Raw genomic sequence first — 23,324 nt, 5'->3', positions numbered from 1 at the left:
ATGTTCTGTCTCTCTCTGTCTCTCAAAAATAAATAAAAAAAAAAATTTTTAACGTTTAAGAAGACAAAGTAAGTGGAGATATATACTGTGTTCATGGGTCAGAAGATTTAGTACAGTAGTCTTCTCCCACCATCTACAGTTTTGCTTTCTGCAGTTTCAGTTACCTATGATCAACCTTGGTCCAGAAGCAGACAATCCTCCTTCAGATGTATAGTCAGAAGGTCAATAGTAGCCTACATCACTCCCCTCCCTTCATCTCATCTTGTAGGCATTTTATCATCCCTCATCATCACAAGAGGAAGGGTGAGTCAGTACATTAAGATATTTTGAGAGACAAAGAAACCACATTTATATAACTTTTATTACAGGATATTGTTACCATTTTTCTATTTTACCACTAGTTATTGCTGTTAATCTCTTACTGTGCCTAATTTGTAAATTAAACTTTATTGTAAGTGGGTATCTATAGGAAGAAAATAGTATATATAGGGTTCAGTATAATCTGATCTGCAGATTCAGCCATGCATGGAGGGACTTGGAATGTATCCCCCAGGGATAAGGGAGAACTACTTTATTGTTAATATGTGAATTCCCCCTAATTGATTCTAAAAATTTAGCACAATCTTTATCAGTCTTTTTTGTAGAAACAGTCAAGCTGATTCTAAATGATAAATGAACATGCAAAGGACCTAGAATAGACAACACAACTTTGAAAAACAAAACTGGAGGACTCACACTACCTGATTCCAAGACTTACTACTAAGTTAGTGGTCAAGGCAACATGGTATTGGTGTAAAAACAGATAAATAGATAACAGGAACAAAATAGGGTCCAGATATACACCAACACACAAATAGCCAATTATTTACAACAGAGATGTCAAACCTACTCAATGGATAAAAGAGAATATTTCCAATAAATGCTGTGGATATTCATGTACAAATAAATGAACCTTGACCCTTATCTCACACACCATATTAAAAAGCAATCTCAAAATAGATCATAGACCCAAATGTAAAACCTAAAACATTAATATTTCTAGGAAAAAAATCATAGGAGAAAATCTTTGTGATTATAGATTATGCAAAGATTTTTTTTTTAGATAAAACAAAATACATGAATCTTAACAGAAAAAAATTTCACAAAATTTAAAACTTCTACTCTCCCAAAGATACTGCTAAGAAAATAAAAAAGACAAAGCATAGTTTGGGAGAAAATACTTGCAAAATATAGATTTGATAAAAGACATATCCACAATATATACAGGATTCTTACAACTCAATAAGAATAAAATAACCCAATTCTTTTAAAGGGGAAAAAATTTGAATAGACTTCACCAGTGAAGATATATAGACGGCAAATAAACACATGAAAAGATGCTCAACATCAGCAGTCCTTAGAGAAATTCAAATTAAAACCACACATACCTACTACAGTGGCTAAAATGGTTTAAAACAGATAATAAGTAGCATTAAGTACTGTGGAGTAACTGGAACTCTCGTACCTTGCAGATGGGAATGCATAATGGTACAGCTTGAAAAACAGTTGTCTTGAATGTCTTGAGAAACAGTTTCTTGTAAATTTAAATATAAGCAATTTCTTATCAATTTAAACATATACTTACCAGCAATCCTATTCCTAGGTATTTACCCAAGAGAAATTAAAATGTAAGTCCAAACAAGGATCTGTAAGTGAATGTTCAAATAGCTTTATTTGTAAAAGCCAAAAGTAGACATCCAAATGTCCATCAAATGGTGAATGGATAAACAAATTATAGGACGTCCATGTGATAGAATATTACTCAGCAATAAAAAGGAACAAACTCTTTATACATGCGACAGTGTGGATAAATCTTAAAAGCATTATGCTAAGATAAAGAAGGAAAGCTCAAAAGGCTACATATGTCATGATGTCATTTATATAACATTCTAGAGAAGACAAAGCTAGAGGGACAGAAATCACATCATTAGTTGCCAAGGCCTGGGGGGGTACAAGAAGGGACTTGACTAGAGAGCACCACAAAGAAACTTTGTGGAGTGCTTAAAATATTCCATATTTTGATTAGGATGTTAGTGAATGACTACGTGCATTTCTCAAAATTCATCAAATTGTCTCCCTAGTGAATTTTATTGTGTATAATTTGTAATACCTCTGTAAAACTGAATTTAAAAGAAAACAATCTGGGATGTTGATGATGGGGGAAACTATGCATGTGTAGGGGCAGAAGGTATATGGAAAATTGCTGTACCTTACCCTCAATTTTGTTGTGAACCTAAAATAGCTATAAAAATATAAAGTCTTAATTTGAAAATAAAAAGTAGTAAATGTATTGGAAATGCATCTCTTAATAAGATGAGTGGGATGGTATAAGACTTTAATTAAAGGAGATTTGGTATTCTAAAAACATAATAAAGAAAGAAAAGAAAAGACAAGACAAAATTTCATTTGTCACCAAAAGCTGAAAACCTGTCTCTGGGAGGCAATCTAGTATAAAAGAACAAGCATAGACTTTGGAGTGGAACAGACCTTGGTTCAAACCCCAGCTCTGCACTTACTAGCTGTGTAACTGGGCAAGTTACTTAACCTCTCTGAGTAAACTCAGTAAAGGAGGGATATCAATAGTGCAGCCCTAATATTGTGATGATTTAATGAGATAATTACCTCTGATAATCCTCAAAGTGATAGTTTCCCTCAGCATACCCCACTCCTCAAACCTACAGTGGGGTTCCCCTCACTAATTTAAGTGTCCAAACAATGGTGACAGAGTAGAGTTTGAGAAGCAGGTTGGACAATGTAACCTTAAATCATTCAAGGATTAAAGTTAGGGGAACAATGAAGCTAAGAGCAGCAATGTCTTTTTTATAATTCCTTCAACAGATTCACAAGAAGTCTTGATTCTAGCTCCCCACAGAACTCTATGTGCTCAAGAATCTAAACATTTTCATTCTGAAAAGAGTGTTTCCTAAGGAGTAGAGAGGACAGTGGGACAACCGTGGTCTCATTAAAAAGGGGTGGACTGTTACCAATTACAGATTCGTTATGTCAAAAGGGAGGGGTGGTCTCAGCAGGCGGAGTTTGGACTCAGACACAAACTTGGCTTTGATTTTTAAAACTGTCTTCTTGTGGGTGTGTGTGGTAAAAACTCGATGTGGAGTCTAGAAAAGGAAAGGTAACTACGTATGGTTTCCACACAAAGAAACTGGGCCAGTTCTGCACAATTGCCTTAGTTCCAGAACACACTCCCCAGCAAAAGATGTTGGTAACTTGTTAACATATAGGATAAGAACCTCCTTTTCCAAGGAGAAAAGCCACAAAGACATGCAACAATGCCAGCTGGGAACCCAGGATGCAGAAAGCCTCCTCCATGTAAAACAATAGTCCATCTTAGAATCAATAATCTCAAGACCTCAATAGACAAGCTTATGTAAATTTAGATCATAATGAAGGTGGTATTCAGATTGATGGGGGGAAAGGGAGATTATTCAATAAAACAACTTTGGCGCAACTGGCTCATCATTTGCAATAGGAATAAAGCTGGATTCCCACCCTCTCTCCTTATACTAAAATAAATTCTAAGTGCATCAAAGATTCAAATGTAAAACAGAAATCGTTAAAGTACTTGAGAAAACATGAGAGCCTTTTTTTCTTTAATCTGAGAGTATAGAAAACATTTCTAAGCAGGATGTAAAACCTAAGCTATAAAGCAAAAGACGTAACAATTTAACTACTTAAAACTGTTTTGGGGGATTCAAAAAAATGCTATAATTAAGTTTAAAGGCAAACTGCAAACTAAGAAAAAAATATGTGAAATACACATGAAAGCCTAATCCCTTTAAATTAAAAACAGCCCTTAAAAACCATTAATAGGAGCCCTTGGGTGGATCATTCAGTTAAGTGTCCAACTCTTGGTTTTGGTTCAGGTCATGATTTCATGGTTCCTGAGATCAAGCCCCACGCTGGGCTCTGTGCTGATAGCACAGAGCCTGCTTGGGACTCTCTCTCTCTCTCTCTCTCTCTCTCTCTCTGTGCCTCCTCTGCTCATTGCACTCTCTGTCTCCCTTTCAAAATAAATTAACATTAAAAAAAAAACACCATTAATTAAAAACATACAGTCCAATAGAAAAATGGGCAAAGTACATGAACAGAAAATTCCCCTAAAAAAGAAATACAAAAGCCATAATCGTATGAAACCAACATTAGAGTCTCACTTACAAGAAATGCAAACTAAAACAAGAGGTCATAAATTACATAGAAATGTTTGTAATATAAAAAAAAATGGAGATGATAAAAAGGTCCATCAATAGAGGACAGTTAAATAAGTAATGGTACATAAACATAATTAAATTCCATGTACCTATTATAATTTAATGCTGGTTTCACCTATACTGATAATGATGAAAGTAGTCTGTTGAGTAGGGAGATAAAAATGATACTCAATCTGTGGAACAAGATTCCATTTATCTGAAAGTATACATTTTTTATCTATTTGTGACTAGGTGCACAGAGATATGTCTGGGAGAAAATTCACCAAGGTAACAGCAGTGACTGCCCCTGGGTGGAGGAATTTCAGGTGATTTTTACTTTATTTCAAAAATGTAGTAGCCTTTTAACAGTCTGCAATGACCATATATTTCTATAATTGAAGAAAGCAAAGTTATTTTCATTTTGAAAAATATGAAGTCATTTCAGTGCAATATTTCAATAAAATGAAACCAAAGCATCAACACGCAGGAAGACAAATGGCCAGCCAGACCAAGGCCCTTGCCTGGTGGCTGCACCTTCTAACATGCGCTGGGCAATAGGAAGCTGACAAGTAGGTACATACACTCAGGTTTACAAAGATGAAGCCAGGTGCAGGATGGTGTGGGTTCACAGAACAGGTTTGGAGGGTGAGAAAGACACCATTCAAACACTGGCTCTACTACACTGGCTGTGTTGACCTTGGGCAAGTCACTTAATCTCTCTGACCTTCCGTTTCCTCTGTGTACAGCTAGGATACCTGCCTCTACCGTACAGGGCTATTGAGGGGATTAAGAAAGCTCTACTGTGATACCTTTAAGCTTACTGTTTGCCCCTGAAGCAGCACTCAGCAAATGCCAGTGAGTCATATTATTATCTGGGAGATTTATAACCTTCATCCACACTGCACCCACTAAACTCTCCATCACCCAGGGTCACAACACAGAGTGGAGAGGAAGCACAGACCCTGGAGAATCTCAACATCTGGTCTTGGACAACATGCTTCTCCAGCACTCTGAAACCCTTCCTGGAAGCAGCAGACAAGGAGTAGGGCAGCCACACAGAAAGAGGAGGAGGAGGAGGACAAAGCAAAGGTCTACACAATGCCCTGGGGCTGCCAGCTGTGCGGTAGCTGAGTCAACACAACTCACTCCTCTCTGCTCACCTTTCCTCCTGGGTTGGCTGGGACCTTTCCTGAGACGTCAGCATATTAGGATCCTAGACGGCCTACTGGAAGGCCAACCTGGAATGGACTTTAGACACCAGCCAGTGCAGGACCTTTCATTCTGTAGATGAAAGACCTGAGGACCAGAGAGGCAGGGCCTTGCAAGGAAACAAAGCAGCCAATACCCGGTCTGGCAGCCCTAACTGTTCTGTAGGGCTCTGTGGTGAGAGAAAAGAGCCAGACTAGGACCATTCAAATTCAAATAATGGCCTAGAAATCACTAAGTCAAGAAACACAAAGCCACTCCTCTGCTTCCAACACAAATAGAACCCAGACCAAATAAGGAGAGGAGACAAAGGAGTTATTCTCAAAACTCTCTGGTGCCTCTGGAGGTTACCTTGAAATTCTTAGGACAGGAAGACCCTGCAAGAGAGAGGTACCAGCAGATTCAAAATGAACCAGGAGACTCCATCTCTTAGCTGGTAAATGCAACCAAGAAGCAAGGCAGCCACAGGTGAGGAAAGACTTGGAGCCAGCAATGGAAGGCCACTTTCCCAGAACACAGCCCTGACAGCTGGCACCGACTGGGCTGGGGCTTACCTTGGGCAGGCTGACTGGAGTCCTGGGCTTGGTCCTTGGGTTCTTAATCAAGAGCCTCTGATCCAGAGGGAGCAGGTGGTATTTCATGGCCTCGATGAGGAAGTCCTTACAGGTGTTGTTATTCTTTATCAAAGCTTCTTCTTCAACCGTCTGGAGGTAATAACCCACAGGTGATCCAAGAGCAGACTTCAGCTGCATTTCCCACACTGTCTCCTGAGTCATTCTTGTATTCCCACACTCTTTTATTCACCCACCACATCATCTCAGCCCCAAGAGAAAGACCACATACTTACAACTTAGTGCCCACCTCCTGCATTTCAAGAACACAGTGGGGTGAAGTTATTAAGTTCTGGCATCAAACAGAAAGACATACAACCTCAGTGGTTGTGTTTGTTATGTTAGTTTGCAGGCTTAAATGGAATTATGCAAAACAAAGACAATTAGCTGTGCTGAAGGCTTCATCCCACATTCCTCCTAATATGAATGCTTTATAATGTTTAGGGCAAATGGTCAGACATTTGAGAGGAGAGAGAGGGAATAAGGAAGAGAGCAGAATCCATTGGTCAACGTTTGGCAGCATGGAGTATGACAAAGTGACAGTCAACAAAAACTCCTATTCATTTTCTTACAGTGAAAGCTGCAGGGACAAAACTGGCCAGTGAGGTGCTCTATAAAGAATGGTGATATTAGAGGACAAAGAATGTCCTGCACCAAAGTCCCACCTACAGACCTCATCTTGGACCCTATCCAAGCTGGAACTATGGCTTCTGCACATACTCCAAAGCGATGTCCCAAAGCAGATGCTCAGCAAGTATAAGCCTAAATATTTCGTGAGCAACACCAAGGGTGAAACCATGCAAGTGCTCAATTCTCAAATCTCTGTCCTGTGGCCTGGGTCAATTGCTCTGTGGCTTATTTGTAAGGGGTAGTATGGTCTTCAGAGGCCACTTCATGTTTTCTTTGCTGGAGTATTTAGGTGCTATCAGGAGAGATCAATTCGATTCAATAGCTAACGATGATGGAACGTCTCATTGTCGGATAGCCCAGTGCTGGACTCCAGGAAGAAAAAGATGAACAAGAAATAGGTTCTGACCCTGAGGCACTCAAGTCCAGTCAAAGAAAGAGAATGGCCTCCCCATCTCAATTATCTCAGCCTTCAAGCTGGTCATGCACAAGGGCTGACTGAGTCTCACCTGTAGCTATCAATGGAAATGTGGCCAGGCCATCACCTAATGGGTAGCATTGGAGCTGGCAGGAAAAGAAGGACTGGTATGACAGGGCCTCTCTCACCAATGGGCACCTCCTTCCCCAGAAGTGATCCCCAGGAACACTCCATTTTGGGGGAAGGTTTCCCTAATCCCCCCCACCCACACTAAGGGACTGACCCAAGTTGGGACAAGTCATAAGCTTTTAGGATCGGTTAAAAAAATTAAAAAGTAAGAGAGAAGATCTCTTACAAATCTCAGAAGGAAGGTGAAATGCATAAACAGCTACTTCTCCCAAAGGTGCATTCAGCTTGAATAAGTTCTCCCAGAGATTTAATGCTTCACCATACAGAGTTTCAATTTGGGGTGATATGAAAGTTTTAAGGATGGGTATGTGATGGTTGTACAGCATGGTGAATACAATTAACACACTGAAGTGTACACTTACAACTGGTCAAAATGATGAAGTTTATGTTTTATATATATATACACACACACACACACACATATATATATAATCACAACTAAAAAGTTTTAAGATATAACATTACACTCTACAATATTTCAAAGTATTTAATAAAGACTAATAAATGTTAGCTATCAAAAACAAACAAACAAAACCACCTTCCCCAGAAGTCACTGTTGGTGCAGGTCTGCCCAAGACTTTCCTACGTCCTCCCCCACCAAGATCAGCCAACCCCAGAGGGTTATACTATTTCAAAGTTTCAAGGTCAACTGAGGTTTACTGAGACAACCTCTTCCAGAGGTGTTCTAAAGACAGTCCTTTAAAAGCAGCAGGGGGATTCTCACACAACAGTGCTCATGCCCATTGCCTCTGACCCCCTTCCTCTCCAGATCTAATCCCTACTTTGCCATAATGACCCAAGAACTATTTTCTAACATCTTTAAGTTTGAGTTGTGGACACCGGATTGAGGTTGTGACCAGGGGTCTCAAAGGCCTCTTTAATTTTCCCTGGAACCCAGGTCCACAGATAGCCCTTCTTGTGGAAGTGAGCCTGTGCTGGAGGCCAGATGTCCATGTCTACCTTTGGTCAGTTTCCCACAGTACAGTAGGAGGTTGGATTCTGAGACTGGGATCTCAGGCCCCTTCAGTCCCTCTGCTTAGGGGAACCTTTTTTTCAAGAAGGATATGCTGCCACCAGGGGGCAGTAGTACCATCCAAAGTATAAAATGCAGGGCACACATAAGGGCTGGCAAGTATATGCCTCAGCACCTGAGAAGGACTGAGGTTCAGAGATTCACAGAACATTTCACTGACCCCTTCGACCTGTGGTCAACAGGGTCACAAGCTGAGGACTTTACAAGGGCTTTTGAGGATAGAAACTTCTCCCGCTATTCCCAAGAGCATCCATGACCATCAAAACAGCTGTAGTACCAACTAGCATTTGCTCACATAGAGATGCAGCCTTTATATGGATTATCTCATTATACCCCCAAACAATCCTATAAGGACAGGTGCTATTTTTATCAGATGGGAAGACTGAGGTTTAGAAAGGTTGAGTACTGGGGCACCTGGGTGGCTCAAGTCGGGTAAGCGTCTGACTCCTGGTTTCAGCTCAGGTCGTGAACTCATGGTTTTGTAAGTTGGAGCCCTGCGTGGGGCTCTGCGCTGGCTCAGTAAGTTAAGCATCTGACTCTTGGTCTCAACTGAGGTCATGATCTCACAGTTCCTAAGTTCGAGTGCAGCACTGGGCTCTGGGCTGATGATGCAGAGCCAGCTTTGGGTTCTGTCTCTCCTTCTTTCTGCCTCTCCCTTACTTGTGCTCTCTCAAAAAATAGATAACTAAACTTAAAGAAAAAAAAGGTTGAGTACTTGCCTAGTGTTAGATGGCTGGGAAGTGACAGAGCTAGGCTGCTGGGATGCTGAGCCTCCTCTCTTATCCTTGCTTCACACCTTCCATTCCCTCCAGAAACTTCTGGAAAGAGATGAGGGCTGGCCTACTGCCTCGGTGTTTTGTTTTGCTCATATATTTAAGTTTTACTCTTTGCCCACTTATAAGTGTATCTAATGCCAATGGATAAACAGAACAGAGAGTATTAAAGGGGGCAGCCTGCATAGTGGAAGGCAGGTGCTTCGGGGTCGACTGACTTGGATTTGAATCCTGACCCTGCCACCTATTCCCCAATAAATCTAAACCTCTATAAACCTCAAGGCCCAAAATTGTAAAAAGAGGGTTATCTATCTTTGCCTCACAGGGTTGTTATAAGGATTAAATAAGAAAATATGTGGCACTGTAGGGGCACCCCATCATTCTTAATTTTTCTTTCATCTTAGAGGAAGTCAAAGCAACACGTATCCTAGGTACCTGTGAAAGGTCGGTTTTTACAGTCCTGAATTGGGCTCCAACTTGCCTAACATGAAGGCAAAGAGAATACAGAAACATTGTGGAAATGACCCTTCTTGCTTAGGTCCTCTACAATAAAAGCAACTAACTTCTAGTGAACATTTTTTAGGACCAGCTCCATGTTAAACACCTGACTTACATATTTACAACTCCTTTGGTCCTCACAATAATCCTGCTGGGCTCTACCATAATATCCCTTCCAGCAAAGAAGAAACTATGACTTGAAGAGGTAAAATAAAAACACAAAGCTAACAACTAGAAGAGCGAGAACTAAAACCTAAGTGTCTTATTCTCAAACTTACGCTTTTAGACCTCACACTACCATCTAATATAACACTGTATGTCAACTATATACCTCAATAATAAAAATTAAAAACAAAAAAAACCTTTACATTACCATGTCTCACACTTAAGCCAGTGGGTTGGTGCCTTCAGCCTGTGTAAAATACCCATAAACTCTCCAACCACCCCATACATCCAGGGTTGCCCACTGAAAGAAAGCATGTGGTGCTTCACACAGCACTCACCTGGACCAGGTAATCCCTAGGTAAGAGAGGGAGACGGACATGTTCCATCAGTTTTGCCATGTGCTCTAAACGGGTTTCCTTCTCATAATTGATCCATGAAATCACTGCTTCAAATACCTATGAAGATAATCAACGAAAGTAACTGTAGCAGAGACAACAGCTCTCAAACAATTTCTTCAACTTGAAAAAAAAAAAGTCCAAATCATCTACAAAGTGGTTAACCTAAGGTTCACTATTTAAAATAAAACAAAAATGGAAAGATTTTGTTTACTAGCTGACATCAAAGTGATATCACACACATACACGTTATAATAAACCTGCTACCCCAAATACAGAATCATCAAGGATCGTTGCAAATAAAAATCCAGTACCAATGGCTATTTAAAGATAGAAATCCATAGTAACTCTGGACCAAATTTTATAAAGACTGCTTAAGAAAACCAGAAGCCTTGGGGGCAATGCCATCATGCCCCTCACACCCTATCTTCCTTTATCTCCCATATTCAGTTAACGCAGACTAGAAACAGTAAGAATACATTTGCCAAAAGTTGGCTGTAATGGTGAGGATGACAGTGAATGACAGAGAATTTCTGTCAAAAATTTCTCCTTGGTTTAACCTCTCCCTTAAGGAGAGATTTCATTTTTATATAAATGAAAATTGGGCTTGGAACCAAAAAGGAGGCTCTCCTATTTGGATGTTCACCTTCCTCAAAAATAAGTCCAAAATCAAATCCTACACCACCATACACACACAGACAGATAAAATTCAATGTTGATAAGGCTGCGGGGAAACCGGCACTATTTCTGGAAACTTAATTAACACAGCTTTTTAAGAGGGGAAGGAAGAATTTGGCAATATCACTCAAAGACTTAAATGTGCACACTCTTTGACCTAGAAATAACACTTCTAGGGATCCAGCCTACAAAAATACCCACAAAAGTGGGGCAAGCATATGTGTTCCAGGATGTTTGCCACGGCATTTCTGTAATAAAAAAAGGAAACAACCTAAAGCTCACTAATGGAGAAATTATTTAACTAGTATACATACTATCGGATATTTTCAGCTGGTAAAAAGAATAAAACAAAACACCTTCTTACGCCAGAAACCAAGAAAGTGCTCAAAGATTACGATGGACATGTCAAATGGACATAAAGCCAACAGATGAGGCTTTCATTGTCAACATTTGGGATAATATAAACATCAAAGAGAATAATGAAGAAATCAGATTAATGCTTCTTGCTGAGGTGGCGTGGGAGAATCCCTGGGAAGGTGCCAAAGGAAATTTGGCAGGGAGGGTAATGGATACGTTCTGTATCTCGATAGGGTGGGAGTTACATGTACATATGCATTTGTGAAAACTAATTAAACTGTATACTTAATATCTATAAATTTCACTGTAAGTCATAACTCAATTTAAAATATTCTCAGTTAAAACAAAAAGACAGGGGCGCCTGGGTGGCTCAGTTGGTTGAGTGTCTGACTTCGGTTCAGGTCATGATCTCACGGTTTGTGGGTTCGAGCCCCGCGTCGGGCTCTGTACTGACAATTCAGAGCCTGGAACCTGCTTTGGATTCTGTGTCTCCTCTCTCTCTGCCCCTCCCCTGCTCATGCTCTGTCCCTCTCTGTCTCTCAAAAATAAATAAATGTAAAATAAAAAAAAAATTTAAAGAGAAAGACAGTAATGGGTCATAACATAATGAACAAAAAGGAATCCATGAATCCCATAAGGATACTTTAAAAAATGTGGAAGGCTCTTCTTCACAGACAAACGCCAGCTAATAAAGGTAGAAGAAATGACAAAAACATTACTTTGCAACCACCAATTAATAACTGATAGAGTAAAGCTCATCAGTAGATGCTCGAATCACTGTGCAAAAAACTGTTGGGGAACACGACACAGTTTTCAAAGTATCACCTCGCTGATTACTTACTCATTACATGGGGTAGGGGCAGCCTCAAATGGGGAAATTTGACAGATAAGTGATCTAAGTACCAACAATAACAGGACTAACTTACATCACATTCTTGATCGTGATTTAATGGCAAGGATACAGCAGATACAGCATCCCCTAGAGTAGTCTCTTCCTAAAATGTTTAACCTGAATCTTAATAGCAAGGAAACAATCAGATCAGATAATTCCATGTTTGGAACATTCTGCAATACAGCTGGCCTGGATTCTTCAAAACCATTAATATTATGAAAGATAAAAAAAGACAGGGAGATAGTTCTAGATTAAGTGGATTTAAAGTCTTGAAAACTAAATGTAATGCATGATCCTTGATTGGATCATGGATTTAAAAGGAACAATCTATAAAGGACTGTCTTGAGACTGCTAGAAAATGTGAATGCTGACTAGGTATTAGCTAACATCATTGTATTAGTGTTGAATTTCTTTGGTATGATAATGGTTTTATGGCTAAAAAAGACAATTTCCTTGTTCTTAGGAGGTGCATACTCAAATACCAGAGGGGAAATTCTACAATGTCTGCAATTTATTGTCAAATAGTTCAGCAGAATAAAAGATTAAATATGTAGAGAGAAAAGACAAATGAAGCAAAAAGTTAACTGGTGAATCTAAGTAAAGAGTATATGAATGTACACACTTTCAAACTTTAATATAGGTCTGAAATTTTTCAAAATAAAAGCGGAGGGGAAAGGAAAAGAAATTCTAAGGGAAAAGGAAAAATATGACAACAAAATTTACAACGTGGCATAAAGTTGAAATGGAAACTAACTCACAGAAAAAAATTCTCTAATATTTCTAACTCTGACAATATTTCTGTGTATTAATATGTTAATGATGCTTTGAACCTATTTCCTAAATATATACTTAAGTCAGGGTGGGTATACTCAAAATAGGCAAAGAATCGATCAGAAAGGGAACGGAAGGAAAGCTAAATGAAAATGGAACAGAAAGAAAAGGACAGTATGTGCATACAGTCTGCTCTCATTTCTGTAAAATATAACCTATATGTGCACAAACATAAACACACACACCATGGAAATCCTCCCTGTCTGGTTCATTTTTTAAAATTAAATCTGAGAGAGCTTTATCCCCCACCCTGATAGCATCAGTTTGTAACAGATCACTCTGTATTACTCCAAATAGCCTTTAAATCCATGAGAAGACGGACCCTGTCTTTTCAATGGCAAATAATACACACTCAAATATTTTTTTAAATTTTTTTTTTAAACATTTTTATTTATTTTTGAGACAGGGAGAGACAGAGCATGAACAGGGGAGGGTCAAAGAGAGGGAGACACAGAATCCGAAACAGGCTCCAGGCTCTGAGCCGTCAGCACAGAGCCCGACGCAGGGCTCAAACTCACGGACCGTGAGATCATGACCCAAGCCGAAGTCAGCCGCTTAACCGACTGAGCCACCCAGGCGCCCCTCAAATATTTTTTTAATGAATGAATGGACACATGAGTTTAGAATAAGCATGTGAGAAGGCAGTGGAAATTGTCCTGGCTGGAGCAGAGAGCAGGGCTGGGTAAGAAGGGACTGGAATCAGGGCAGGGATGACAGAGCCAGGCCAGGGACCAAAAAAAGCTGGAGAAGTCTGGCCGATGAGGTGGCGGGCAACCACAGTTCCGTTCTGCCTTGTGTTATGGTTATCCAACTTTCTTCTACTCCGCTTTACTAGACTGTGAGCTCTTGCAAGGTGAGACATGTCCCTCCCTGCTCAGTCTGCAACTCCTGCTGCCCAGCACAATGCCAGGCACAGAGCAGGTGGCCAGCTGACAAAGCTCAGCAGAAGAATGCACTGCCGGTCTTAGAGTGGGTGGGATTTACTCACCATGCCCTTCCCTATCAACCACCTTAGTCTTCGTCATAAAAGCTAAAAAGCAAGCTGAGTCTAATGGAGTTGATATTAACCTTATCTTTATTTTTGGCTTGACTTGTCTAACTGGTTCCACTTCGTTGCACTGTTTACCTACTCAGCTGTGAAAGCCACAGCACTGGGCAACAACAGTGACCTTCTCGGCGGCTAGAGAAGGCCACGTGTTTTTTTCAAAGAGACTTTATGCTTAGAAAATAAGTAAGCAAATCAACTTCCAATTAGCTTTAGTCTTTAATGTGCCTAAAATAATTCCCAACAGGCCCTCCTGTCAAGGGACTGGCAAGAGGAAACAGCAGCAGGAGTCAGTATTTACCATGTGCGAGGCTCTGTACCACACTCTTCATGGACAACGCGACCCTGGACTCTTCTGAGAGCCCAATGGGCAGACACTCTTACCCCTTATTAAATGACTCGCCCAAGTCCAGGGCCACAAAGCAGCAGGGCTGGGGTCCACACGAACCCAATGCCAGTGCTCGTTCTCTTACTTACTGTTCTCAGTTGCCTCTCACAGGCCTACTGCAGTGGCTGGCAGACTACAGCCCACAGGCCACATTCAGCCTGCCACCTGCTTTCATAAATAAAATTTTACTGGAGCACAGCCACACTCACTCGTTTACATATTGTCTGTGGCTGCTTTCACACTGTAACAGCAGAGTTGAGACTCTATGGCCCACAAAGCCTAAAATATTTACTATCTGGTGCTTTATAGGAAAATGGTGTCAATCCCTGGTCTAGGAAACCTAAGCAGAGACGCTGTGGCTTCAAACACAGGACAGAGTGATGTCTACACAGATGAAAATATTTTTTATGGATCCCAGGATGAAATAATCAGCTGCCACGCTTAGGGTTTTACTTTTAAACAAACAAAAACAAAACAAAAAGAGCATCATTTCCTCACTGCTTCATATTCCAAAACCAATCTCTTGAGAGCTACAAGGTTGCTGGGTCAAAAAAAGATGTAAAAAATCAAATTTCATAGTCCTTGGCTCCCCACACTTTCAACATAAGCACAAGCCTTGGCCGGAACACCAGATGAAACTGACCCTCTACCCCCGCCCCCAGTGATGCAGGCAGCCATGCCATACTGGACCTGCACGCTGTGAGTGGGGAGCACCGGGGCACTTAACAGCCATTTTCAAAATGTGTTCTGAGAGTCAAGAAATGGGGACTCAAGTTAAAAATAGGTAGGACAGTGACTTGGCAAGTAAAAAGGTCCAGTTGAGGGTGACTCACAGCAAAGCATAGGATGGAGGAAAAGAAGCCAATTTTGACAAGATCAGGGAAGAAAACAGGTTTCCTCACATGGACTTAATTTGCTACTTAAGATTTAAGAGAGGCTAATTTTAATAACAACTAATAACAACAGGCACAGTGCTATGCATTTTGCATGCATGATCTCATTTAACCCACCCCAAATCCTGTGAAATAGGTTATCACTGTTCACATTTTACAGATGAGGAAACAGCCTCAGAAAGGTTAGTGTCCAAGGTCACAGTGCCAGGAAGTAGTGGATCTGGGATGTGAACTCACCTCCAAATGCAACAACCCAAGGTCTAACATTATGTAATATTGCATGTCAGAGGCACAATTAGTTGGAAAACCTGGGCAGACCACTGAGTTGGGAAGTATGTTCCTCAACCCATAATCGTAATTACACCTGCCACGTGCTCCTAGGACATTCCTCCCTAGATACTCTTTTCTTTCTCAGAGATAGAGCCAATAGCATTTGCTGAATTCACTGTCACGATTTTCAATCAAGAAGACAGCACTTCTAGACACAAGAATGATTTCTGTCAGATTTCGGATGGTTCTTAAACTAAAGCTTAACAGGACTTAATGTGAACCATACTCTGGCCTTGCTGTCACATGCCACACCAGGGACAGTCAGGAGCAGGGGTACAATGGAGCTGGAGCTCACCATGCATGTTTCTTCCCATCTTGGTGTTTAGTGACATACACCAGTAGTCTGAAATCAATCTTGAGGGAAATATTTACACCATAGAAATTAGCAAATGAATCAGCAAAGAAATCAGGGCTTTCAGATTTTTTTTTTTTTTTTTTTTTTTGAGAGCGAGTTGTTAAAACATTTATCAGCATACCACTGGCTGGGCGATTTCCTGGTCGGAAGGCTCCCCAGACTCTAGAAAAGCTACTCAGTTGCACTCATCTTTCTGACAGTCCCATCATCTTCAGGTTTTATAGGGCACTTCACAGCTCCTTCTGGTTGTTTCATTTCAGACCCGCAAGGGCCCTGGGAGGCAGCTACAGTCACTCATAAAAGAGAAAAATGAGGCAGAGAGTGGGGAAGTGGTCTGCCCAAACATTACCCAGTGAATTGGTGATAGGGCAGCAATGAGAACCACTGGCTTTCAATCAACACTTTGACAGCACATTCGTCCATAACACATTTCATAGTTTGTACCTGTATATTCATTTCTGTACATATTTGATAAAATCTATTTCTGTACATTTTTTATAAAATCTGTCTCCCTCATGTGATTTTTAAGTTCCACAAAAGCAGGGACCTTATGCCAATCTGTTCACCAATGTCTCTTGTGTGAGTAACGCACTATGTGCCACATAGAAAGCACTCAATAAATATTTACTGAGAGAATGAATTAGTCAAAGTAGGAATGGCTGGGTATATGGTTCTCTTCCTGTAGCAGCACACTGCAAAATATCTGACTTCATACAAACAACAAAAAAAGATGGTAAAACTAAAACAGTGATATCACCTTTTGCTGGGAAGTTGTTCAGCCTTCCACTCCTGCCTACATCCAGGATAAAGATATGCAGTCTGACTTTGCACAGGAGAAGGAGAAGGACTGAAGCACAATGGTTTGACAGAAACGCCTGCAAGCTGAAAGACGACTTTGTGGCATTAATCTTACAAATGAATGGAGCATGACAGAGGGATGGAGAATGCCTTGCAGTCAATATGGTAGATAGAGCAGAGTTGGAAGGAATCTTCCCCTACAGCTCCAAACACACAAAAGTGACATATTACAAAAATAATAAAGCAAGTCAAAAGCAAGAGGGAAATGCCTGAGTGCCTTAAATCAGAAAGAATTCAAGTCTATCAGCTGAATGGAAGCTGAGGCCAAAATGGCTCACAGGCCTGGATGATTCAGACGTGGACTTGAATGGTTCAGAACTGGTTTCTATCAGGTAGACTGTCGAGGCCACAGGCTCCTTATGGACAGTGTCACCCCACCCGCAGTCCCATGGACCAGCACTAGATGAACTCCACCCATCTGCTATGGCAAGGGGGGAAGGAAGCTCACCATCTCCTGTCAGCTGGGAAGTTAAAAACCATGTCTTCAAGAAATGAGAACCCCAAGCTCACACTGCATACAGATATGGGGTCTGAAGTGACATTATCCAGATGGTACAGGGGATACTTAAGACAAAAAGGAATACAGAAACAGTTTCCAGGAGCACCTGGGTGGCTCAGTCAGTTAAGCCTCCAACTTCCGCTCAGGTCATGATCTCACAGTTTGTGAGTTTGAGCCCCGTGTTGGGCTCTGTGCTGACAACTCAGTCCGCTTTGGATTCTGTGTCTCCCTCTCTCTCTCTGCCCTTATTCCGCTCATGCTCTATCTCTCTTCCAAAAATAAATAAACATTAAAAAAATTTTTTTAGAAAGAAAGAGAGAAAGAAAGGAAGGAAGGAAGAAAGAAAGAAGAAAAGAAAGAGAAAGAAAAAAGAGTTTTCAAACCAGTTAACCTGCCCTAGAGGGGGATCTTCACACCCAGACTCCCATGGATAAAACATCCCCTGAAGATGGCCTCACAATCAAAAATTATACATCACTAACGAGAAGAACTGCAAAAAGGAAAATCAACGGATACAATAAATCATTGGATAATTGGGGCGACCAAAGAAAACTGGCCTCAAGACTGACCATGCAATGCAGTCCTCAGAATACTAGGGGCAGGAGACATTCAGCAGTAAAGGAGGTTCTGGGACCAAATGAGCCTGGAGAACACATCATACACACCTACAAATCTCTTTCAGAGATTTAAAAACTCATTAACATGTTAAAGCTCTGACAGGTCCTTCACTTTCTTAACCTGGTTCCTGTGTTTTGCCACTGTCTCCTAAATGTATCAGACCTGAGAACTTTTTTTTTTTTTACCTAAATACCTACAAACATCTCACAACACTGCCGTTTTACAGCACGTAGGTGGTAACCTAGAGAAGAAAGTCATTACCCCCTAAGCTTTCCATTTCCAGCCTCATCTCCCACTACCTCCCCCAAAGACCCTAGACTCTCACCACACAGGTTACTTTTCCCCCAAGAAGAACAAAGCATTCCAAACTTCCACATTTGTATTCCTGTAATCCCTTCAATCTGAATGGCTTCCTAAAATCCCACTCTTATTCTCCGAGTTTTACCTCCAATATTGTCTTTTTTATGATGTTTTCCACACCTAACAATGTGGAATAAAACACTCCAGGGTGCTTTCCTTGAACTCTGATTTCAGGCAACGACTTCTCTCAGCCACATAAGGATACATGTTTTGTATCCAGACTGCAAGCTCTTAAACAGTCCTAAGTGTCACTCACCTCTGTCTCCCTGTCGGGGTAGACAGGCATTAATAAACAGCAGGAGCATGGGAGGCAGACACAGCTTCAAATCACAAAGCTATTTTTTTAAAGTTTATTTATTTATTGTGAAAGAGAGAGAAAGAAGCAGAAAGAGAGGGAGAGTCAGAGAATCCCAGGCAGGCTCCACACTGTCAGTGTAGAGCCTGATGCAGGGCTCAAGCCCACAAACCATGAGATCGTGATCTGAGCCAAAATCAAGAGTCAGACACTCAACTGACTGAGCCACCCAGGCGCCTCTCAAATCACAAGACTATTTATTGTTAACATGCCTTAGTTTCCTCCTCTGCAAAATGGAGACAATAGTCTCTGCCTTGGGAGTTAGTGGGAGAAGCAGATATGATGTGCTGAACATTATGCCGGGCAAAAGAAGTCACAAGCAAAGCATACATTCACCAGCATTCCATTTATATAAAGTTCAAAAACTGGCAAAACTGATCCATGAGAAGTCAAAATAGTAGTTATGTTTCTCGGGGTGGGGGGCAGTGTTTCCTGATCTGCATGCTAGTTAGGTGGGTATTTCACTTTTGTAAAAAGTTGAGCTGTGTGCTTCTTATTTGGTCATGTCTCTGTGAACTTACTTCAATACAAATGTCGCTTTGAAAAAAAAAATAATGCGTGAAATGCACCTGGAGAACAGTGGGCAGTCAAGGTAGATTTGGGACCATAGTGCTGTGGTATTCTGCTCATAGGTGTTCACTGAATTGCACTTTCCAAAGGAGAACAGTAAAAGGAGTAATGCCAGGACCAGGCCAGATGGTTGCATGCAGGCTGAGAAGCTGGCAACTCTTAACTGTTGACCTCATAGTAAGGCGGGGGCGGGGCAAGGGGGGCTTCCAACAGCTCAGGCTCAGCAGCAGGATGCACCTGCTCAATCACTGGATAATATCTGGGCAGCAAGCATTCAAGTCCAACTTACTGGCCAAGGAGCTCCAGCCTGCATCCTCCACCTCACTGGCTGGAGAGGCTAGGTGTTCAGGCAGGAGCACGTGCAACAGGAATGATCCTGGGAGACATGGGCCCAAACACTTTCAGAAGATACCAGAATTTGGCTTCTGATCAGTTTTAGGACACAACAGCACATTAAATATGTGATCGCATGGAGAGAACCTAAGCTATAGTTCTCATAATACATACTTGACACTAATTCTTTAAGAGGCCTAACCAATTTCTTCCTGACCTGTATCTAAACTGTGGGCCATTTCCCTGAAAACTCCACTAGTGTTCCTTAAGAAGGCACTGGAATTCTTGAGAAGTAGAAATGTATTTACCAGCTAAGAAAGCAAAGATTCAGAAAAGTCCACTAACCAGCAATTTGGTAGAAAACTGCGCTAGAACTCAAAAGTCATCTCTCTTCTCCTTAGAGTGGGTCTGTCCTGGAAGGTTGCTTACCTGGGTCACAGAAGCTGCCCATGGTGACAGCCAAACTCTGGGTCTCAACGGGGAATACAATAAACGGACTATCTGCTCACAGGCTTAGCTCTGACCCCTGACACCTCCATGTAGAAGCAACAGGTGACTGTGCGGGGCGTACTCCTGGGTGCCTTCACGCTATCTTGGTGGGGAGTCGGGGGGAGGGAGGGAGGTGGGAGGGGTTCTACCTAAAGAACTTGTGAGTTTGTAACTCCTACCAGATCCTTTTGTCTTCCCTCAAATAACAGGAATTTCCAAAACTACATGAAGGAAAAACAGGAGAGAAAATGGCAAAGATCCATGTATCCTCTGACCTCTCTCGTTCTCACATTTGTCCCTCTTCTCTGGAAAAATATGAAAATTATTCCTATAACCTTGGCTGGCTCAGGGCAGTATCCAGCTCCAGTCTGCCTTTTCATTCCCTCAGGGAGTGTCTGCTTAGCACCTCCACAGTGCCTCTGGTGGCTCTGTGACACAGAGATGGCTGAGGTAGCCCCGCAGCCCTCAAGGAGTTTGAGGCTAGAGGAGGAGAAAGGCATGAGCAGGCACAAGTGATGTAGGAGGAGGAATGGTATGTGAGCCCTAGGAGAAGGCCAGAGAGGGCCAAGGGGCCTGGGAATGCCTGGAAGCAAGAGGCAACTCCATTCTCAGCCCCTGCTACATACCAAGCTCCAGATCACACAACCACCCAGACCATTATGGGTCCTGGGAAGAGCCTCCGCTTGAGAAAGGCCCCAGTCCACAGTGAGCAGCAGCAGCAGTAGTAGCAGGAGTAACAGTATAGCAGCAATAATAATAGCAGCAATAATCATATCTTACAAGAATGAACACTTCCTGTGGGCTGAGAACTTTTCACGTGGCATCTGATTTCATTCTCAGAACAACTCTAGAAGATACTGTACTATCATTACCCCCTCTTATAGGTGAGAAGACTAAGACATAGAGAAGATCTTTTACTCATTCCTCCAACAAAATGTTTTTGTTTATGTGTCTACCGTGAACCCGATACTACACTGGCAGTGACCATAAGACAGAAAATCCGTGCCTGTAAATGGTACATACATCCTGGTGGGAGGCAGATAACTTGCCCGAAGTCACTCAGCTTGTTAGAGCCATGGCAGCAGGATTGGAACCCAGCCACTCTGACTGCAAAACCTGTACTTTCAAACTCCCGACAAGCAAACTGACCAGATTTAGCCACAGTCCCTTATAATCATCATTATTAAAACACCACATTCACCCTATTTTAAGATACATAGTTTTTTTGCATTTTAATATTTGAAATCCGGCTGCCTTTTTTAATATATGCTGAAAGAACCCTGTGGGCTGTAGGCAAAGAAGTCATAATATAGCTGATTTGCTGTTCAAGCACGGATTCAGCTGAATACAGGTTATTTCGTTACTAGTGCAATTCAGTTTTCTGCAAGTGTTAACATTAAACACAGTTGAATTTTAGCTTAAATTAAGATCCCTGATAATATTTCAAATATATTCCAATAAGTTCACTATAATTTGATATTGAAAGAAAAAGTTATTGCACATGCAAGACATTGCATATTATGAAAAGTAACTAAAGGAAGTAGAAATCACCAAATTTCCTGGAGATCACAGAATTTTCAAAGCCTAAAGAGCTCACATTCAAACAACAAACATCTAATTGTCAAAACTTCCAGCTATTTAACTTCTAACAATATGTAATCAATTAAGGTAAAATGAAACTATGGGTTTCACCAAAGAGAAATCTCAGGCCAAATCTCACTGCTCTATGATAAGCCTCAAAATTATACTGTCAACCTTGGGAGTGCCTGGCTGGCTCAGTCGGTGGAGTGTGCAACTCCTGACATTGGGGTAGTGAGTTCAAGGCCTATGTTGGGTAGAAAGATTACTTAAAAATAAAACATAAAAAATAAATAAATAAACTGCCAGCCTAAAATGTACCAAATGGGGGCACCTGGGTGGCTCAGTCAGTTAAGCTTCCGTCTCTTGATTTTGGCTCAGGTCATGATTTCACTGTTCATGAGTCCGAGCCCAGCGTCGGCGGGGACAGTGTAGAGCCTGCTTAGGATTCTCTCTCTGCCCCTTCCCTGCTCATGCATGCGATCTCTCTCTCTCTCTCTCTCTCTCTCCCTCTCTCTCAAAATAAATAAACAAACATTTAAAAAAATAAAAATAAAAGGTACCAAAGGGATCAAGATCATCAGCAATCCACTTTATGAAAAGCAGCACATAACTCTGAAGTTACATATAACTTCTGAGAACCAAATATAATACACAACTTCATTAATGTGAAAAATAGCCATACTCCAAACTCTAATACACAGAACAAGCAACTCATCATATGTAAGCATATGAATGAATGAGAGCCACTGCAGACAGTGTTTTAAGTATGTAGATTTAATGCCATGCTTCTTTGCTTCTGGAAAGATACATTTAACTCCATGGCTTATTTTACCATTATCAGTGGCAAAACTGATACCATTACCATTGTCAATGGTCCTCAAAACAAAGGACTATGCTGATTACACTGATAGCCACCATTTATGTACCTGTCAAACAATATACTTGATTTTTTTTTTTATCTGTGATCCTCATAACTCTATAAGGGAGGTACTCTTACTATTCCCATTTTACATGTAAGGAAATTAAAGTTCAAAGAGACCAGTGACTTCTGAAAATCACAGAGCCAGTAAGCATCAAGTCGAACACGGAACCAGGTATGCCTGAGTCCAAAGCCCAAGTGGGTCCAGGGCACTAAAAAGCCTGGCCCCACTGACAACCCACCTCTACCACCACCCTGGCACTTAACAAGGATAGATAAGCTCTCACCTGAAGAAAGCTTACTATGATCTAGAGCAGGATAGATGGGCCAGCAGGAGCTAAAGTGGCAGGGTACCCCCCCTCTCAAGCCAAATACTCCCAGGTTGATTCAAATCCTGCTGCTTATATGGCTATTTAAATTTTCTCAGACTATACCTAAGGATATACGCAAGCAGAGCCCAAACTAACCAACTGCACCGACAACCACATGGTCAGTCAACTGACTAGTTCATTCCATCAAATTGTGCCAATTGAGTAGTACAATCCAGAGAAGGCGTTAAACAGGCTTGGCAAGAAGTCTTTGCTGCTGAGGCTGGGGCGAAAGGTGCTCACCGGCTGGCCAGAGGCATTCTTTACGCTGAAGGTGATATTTTACATCAGTTAATGGAAACAGAAGCCTCACTGAGCCTAAGGGAGAGTCCAGCTTGTTGTGCCTTCTGGAAATCTCTCTGAAGTCTTCAGGCAGCCCATGGATTCAGTAAACAACTGCTTTTCTTCTTGATCTAACTTTTGCAGGACAACAGGCTGGGGCTTAT

At 41.3% G+C, this 23,324-nt stretch overlaps 1 protein-coding gene across 5 annotated transcripts in view; it reads right to left on the bottom strand.

Annotated features, from left to right (window-relative positions):
* KLHL3 (kelch like family member 3) overlaps positions 1-23,324 on the bottom strand; it is a 279,419-nt gene that overhangs the window by 28,675 nt on the left and 227,420 nt on the right. For all 5 annotated transcript variants that reach the window (XM_060636063.3, XM_060636062.3, XM_078450777.2 and 2 more), the window contains 2 exons: positions 10,103-10,219; positions 6,005-6,154 (listed from right to left, as the gene is read on the bottom strand). In XM_060636063.3, the coding sequence (XP_060492046.1) occupies positions 6,005-6,154; positions 10,103-10,219 (267 nt within the window). The remainder of the gene's footprint in view (positions 1-6,004; positions 6,155-10,102; positions 10,220-23,324) is intronic.

Source organism: Panthera onca, chromosome A1 (assembly GCF_046562875.1).
Source record: "Panthera onca isolate mPanOnc1 chromosome A1, mPanOnc1 haplotype 2, whole genome shotgun sequence".
Lineage (NCBI taxonomy): Eukaryota > Metazoa > Chordata > Mammalia > Carnivora > Felidae > Panthera > Panthera onca.
The sequence above is the reverse complement of the archived record's forward strand: the minus strand, read 5'-3'. Positions and strand labels throughout refer to the sequence as shown.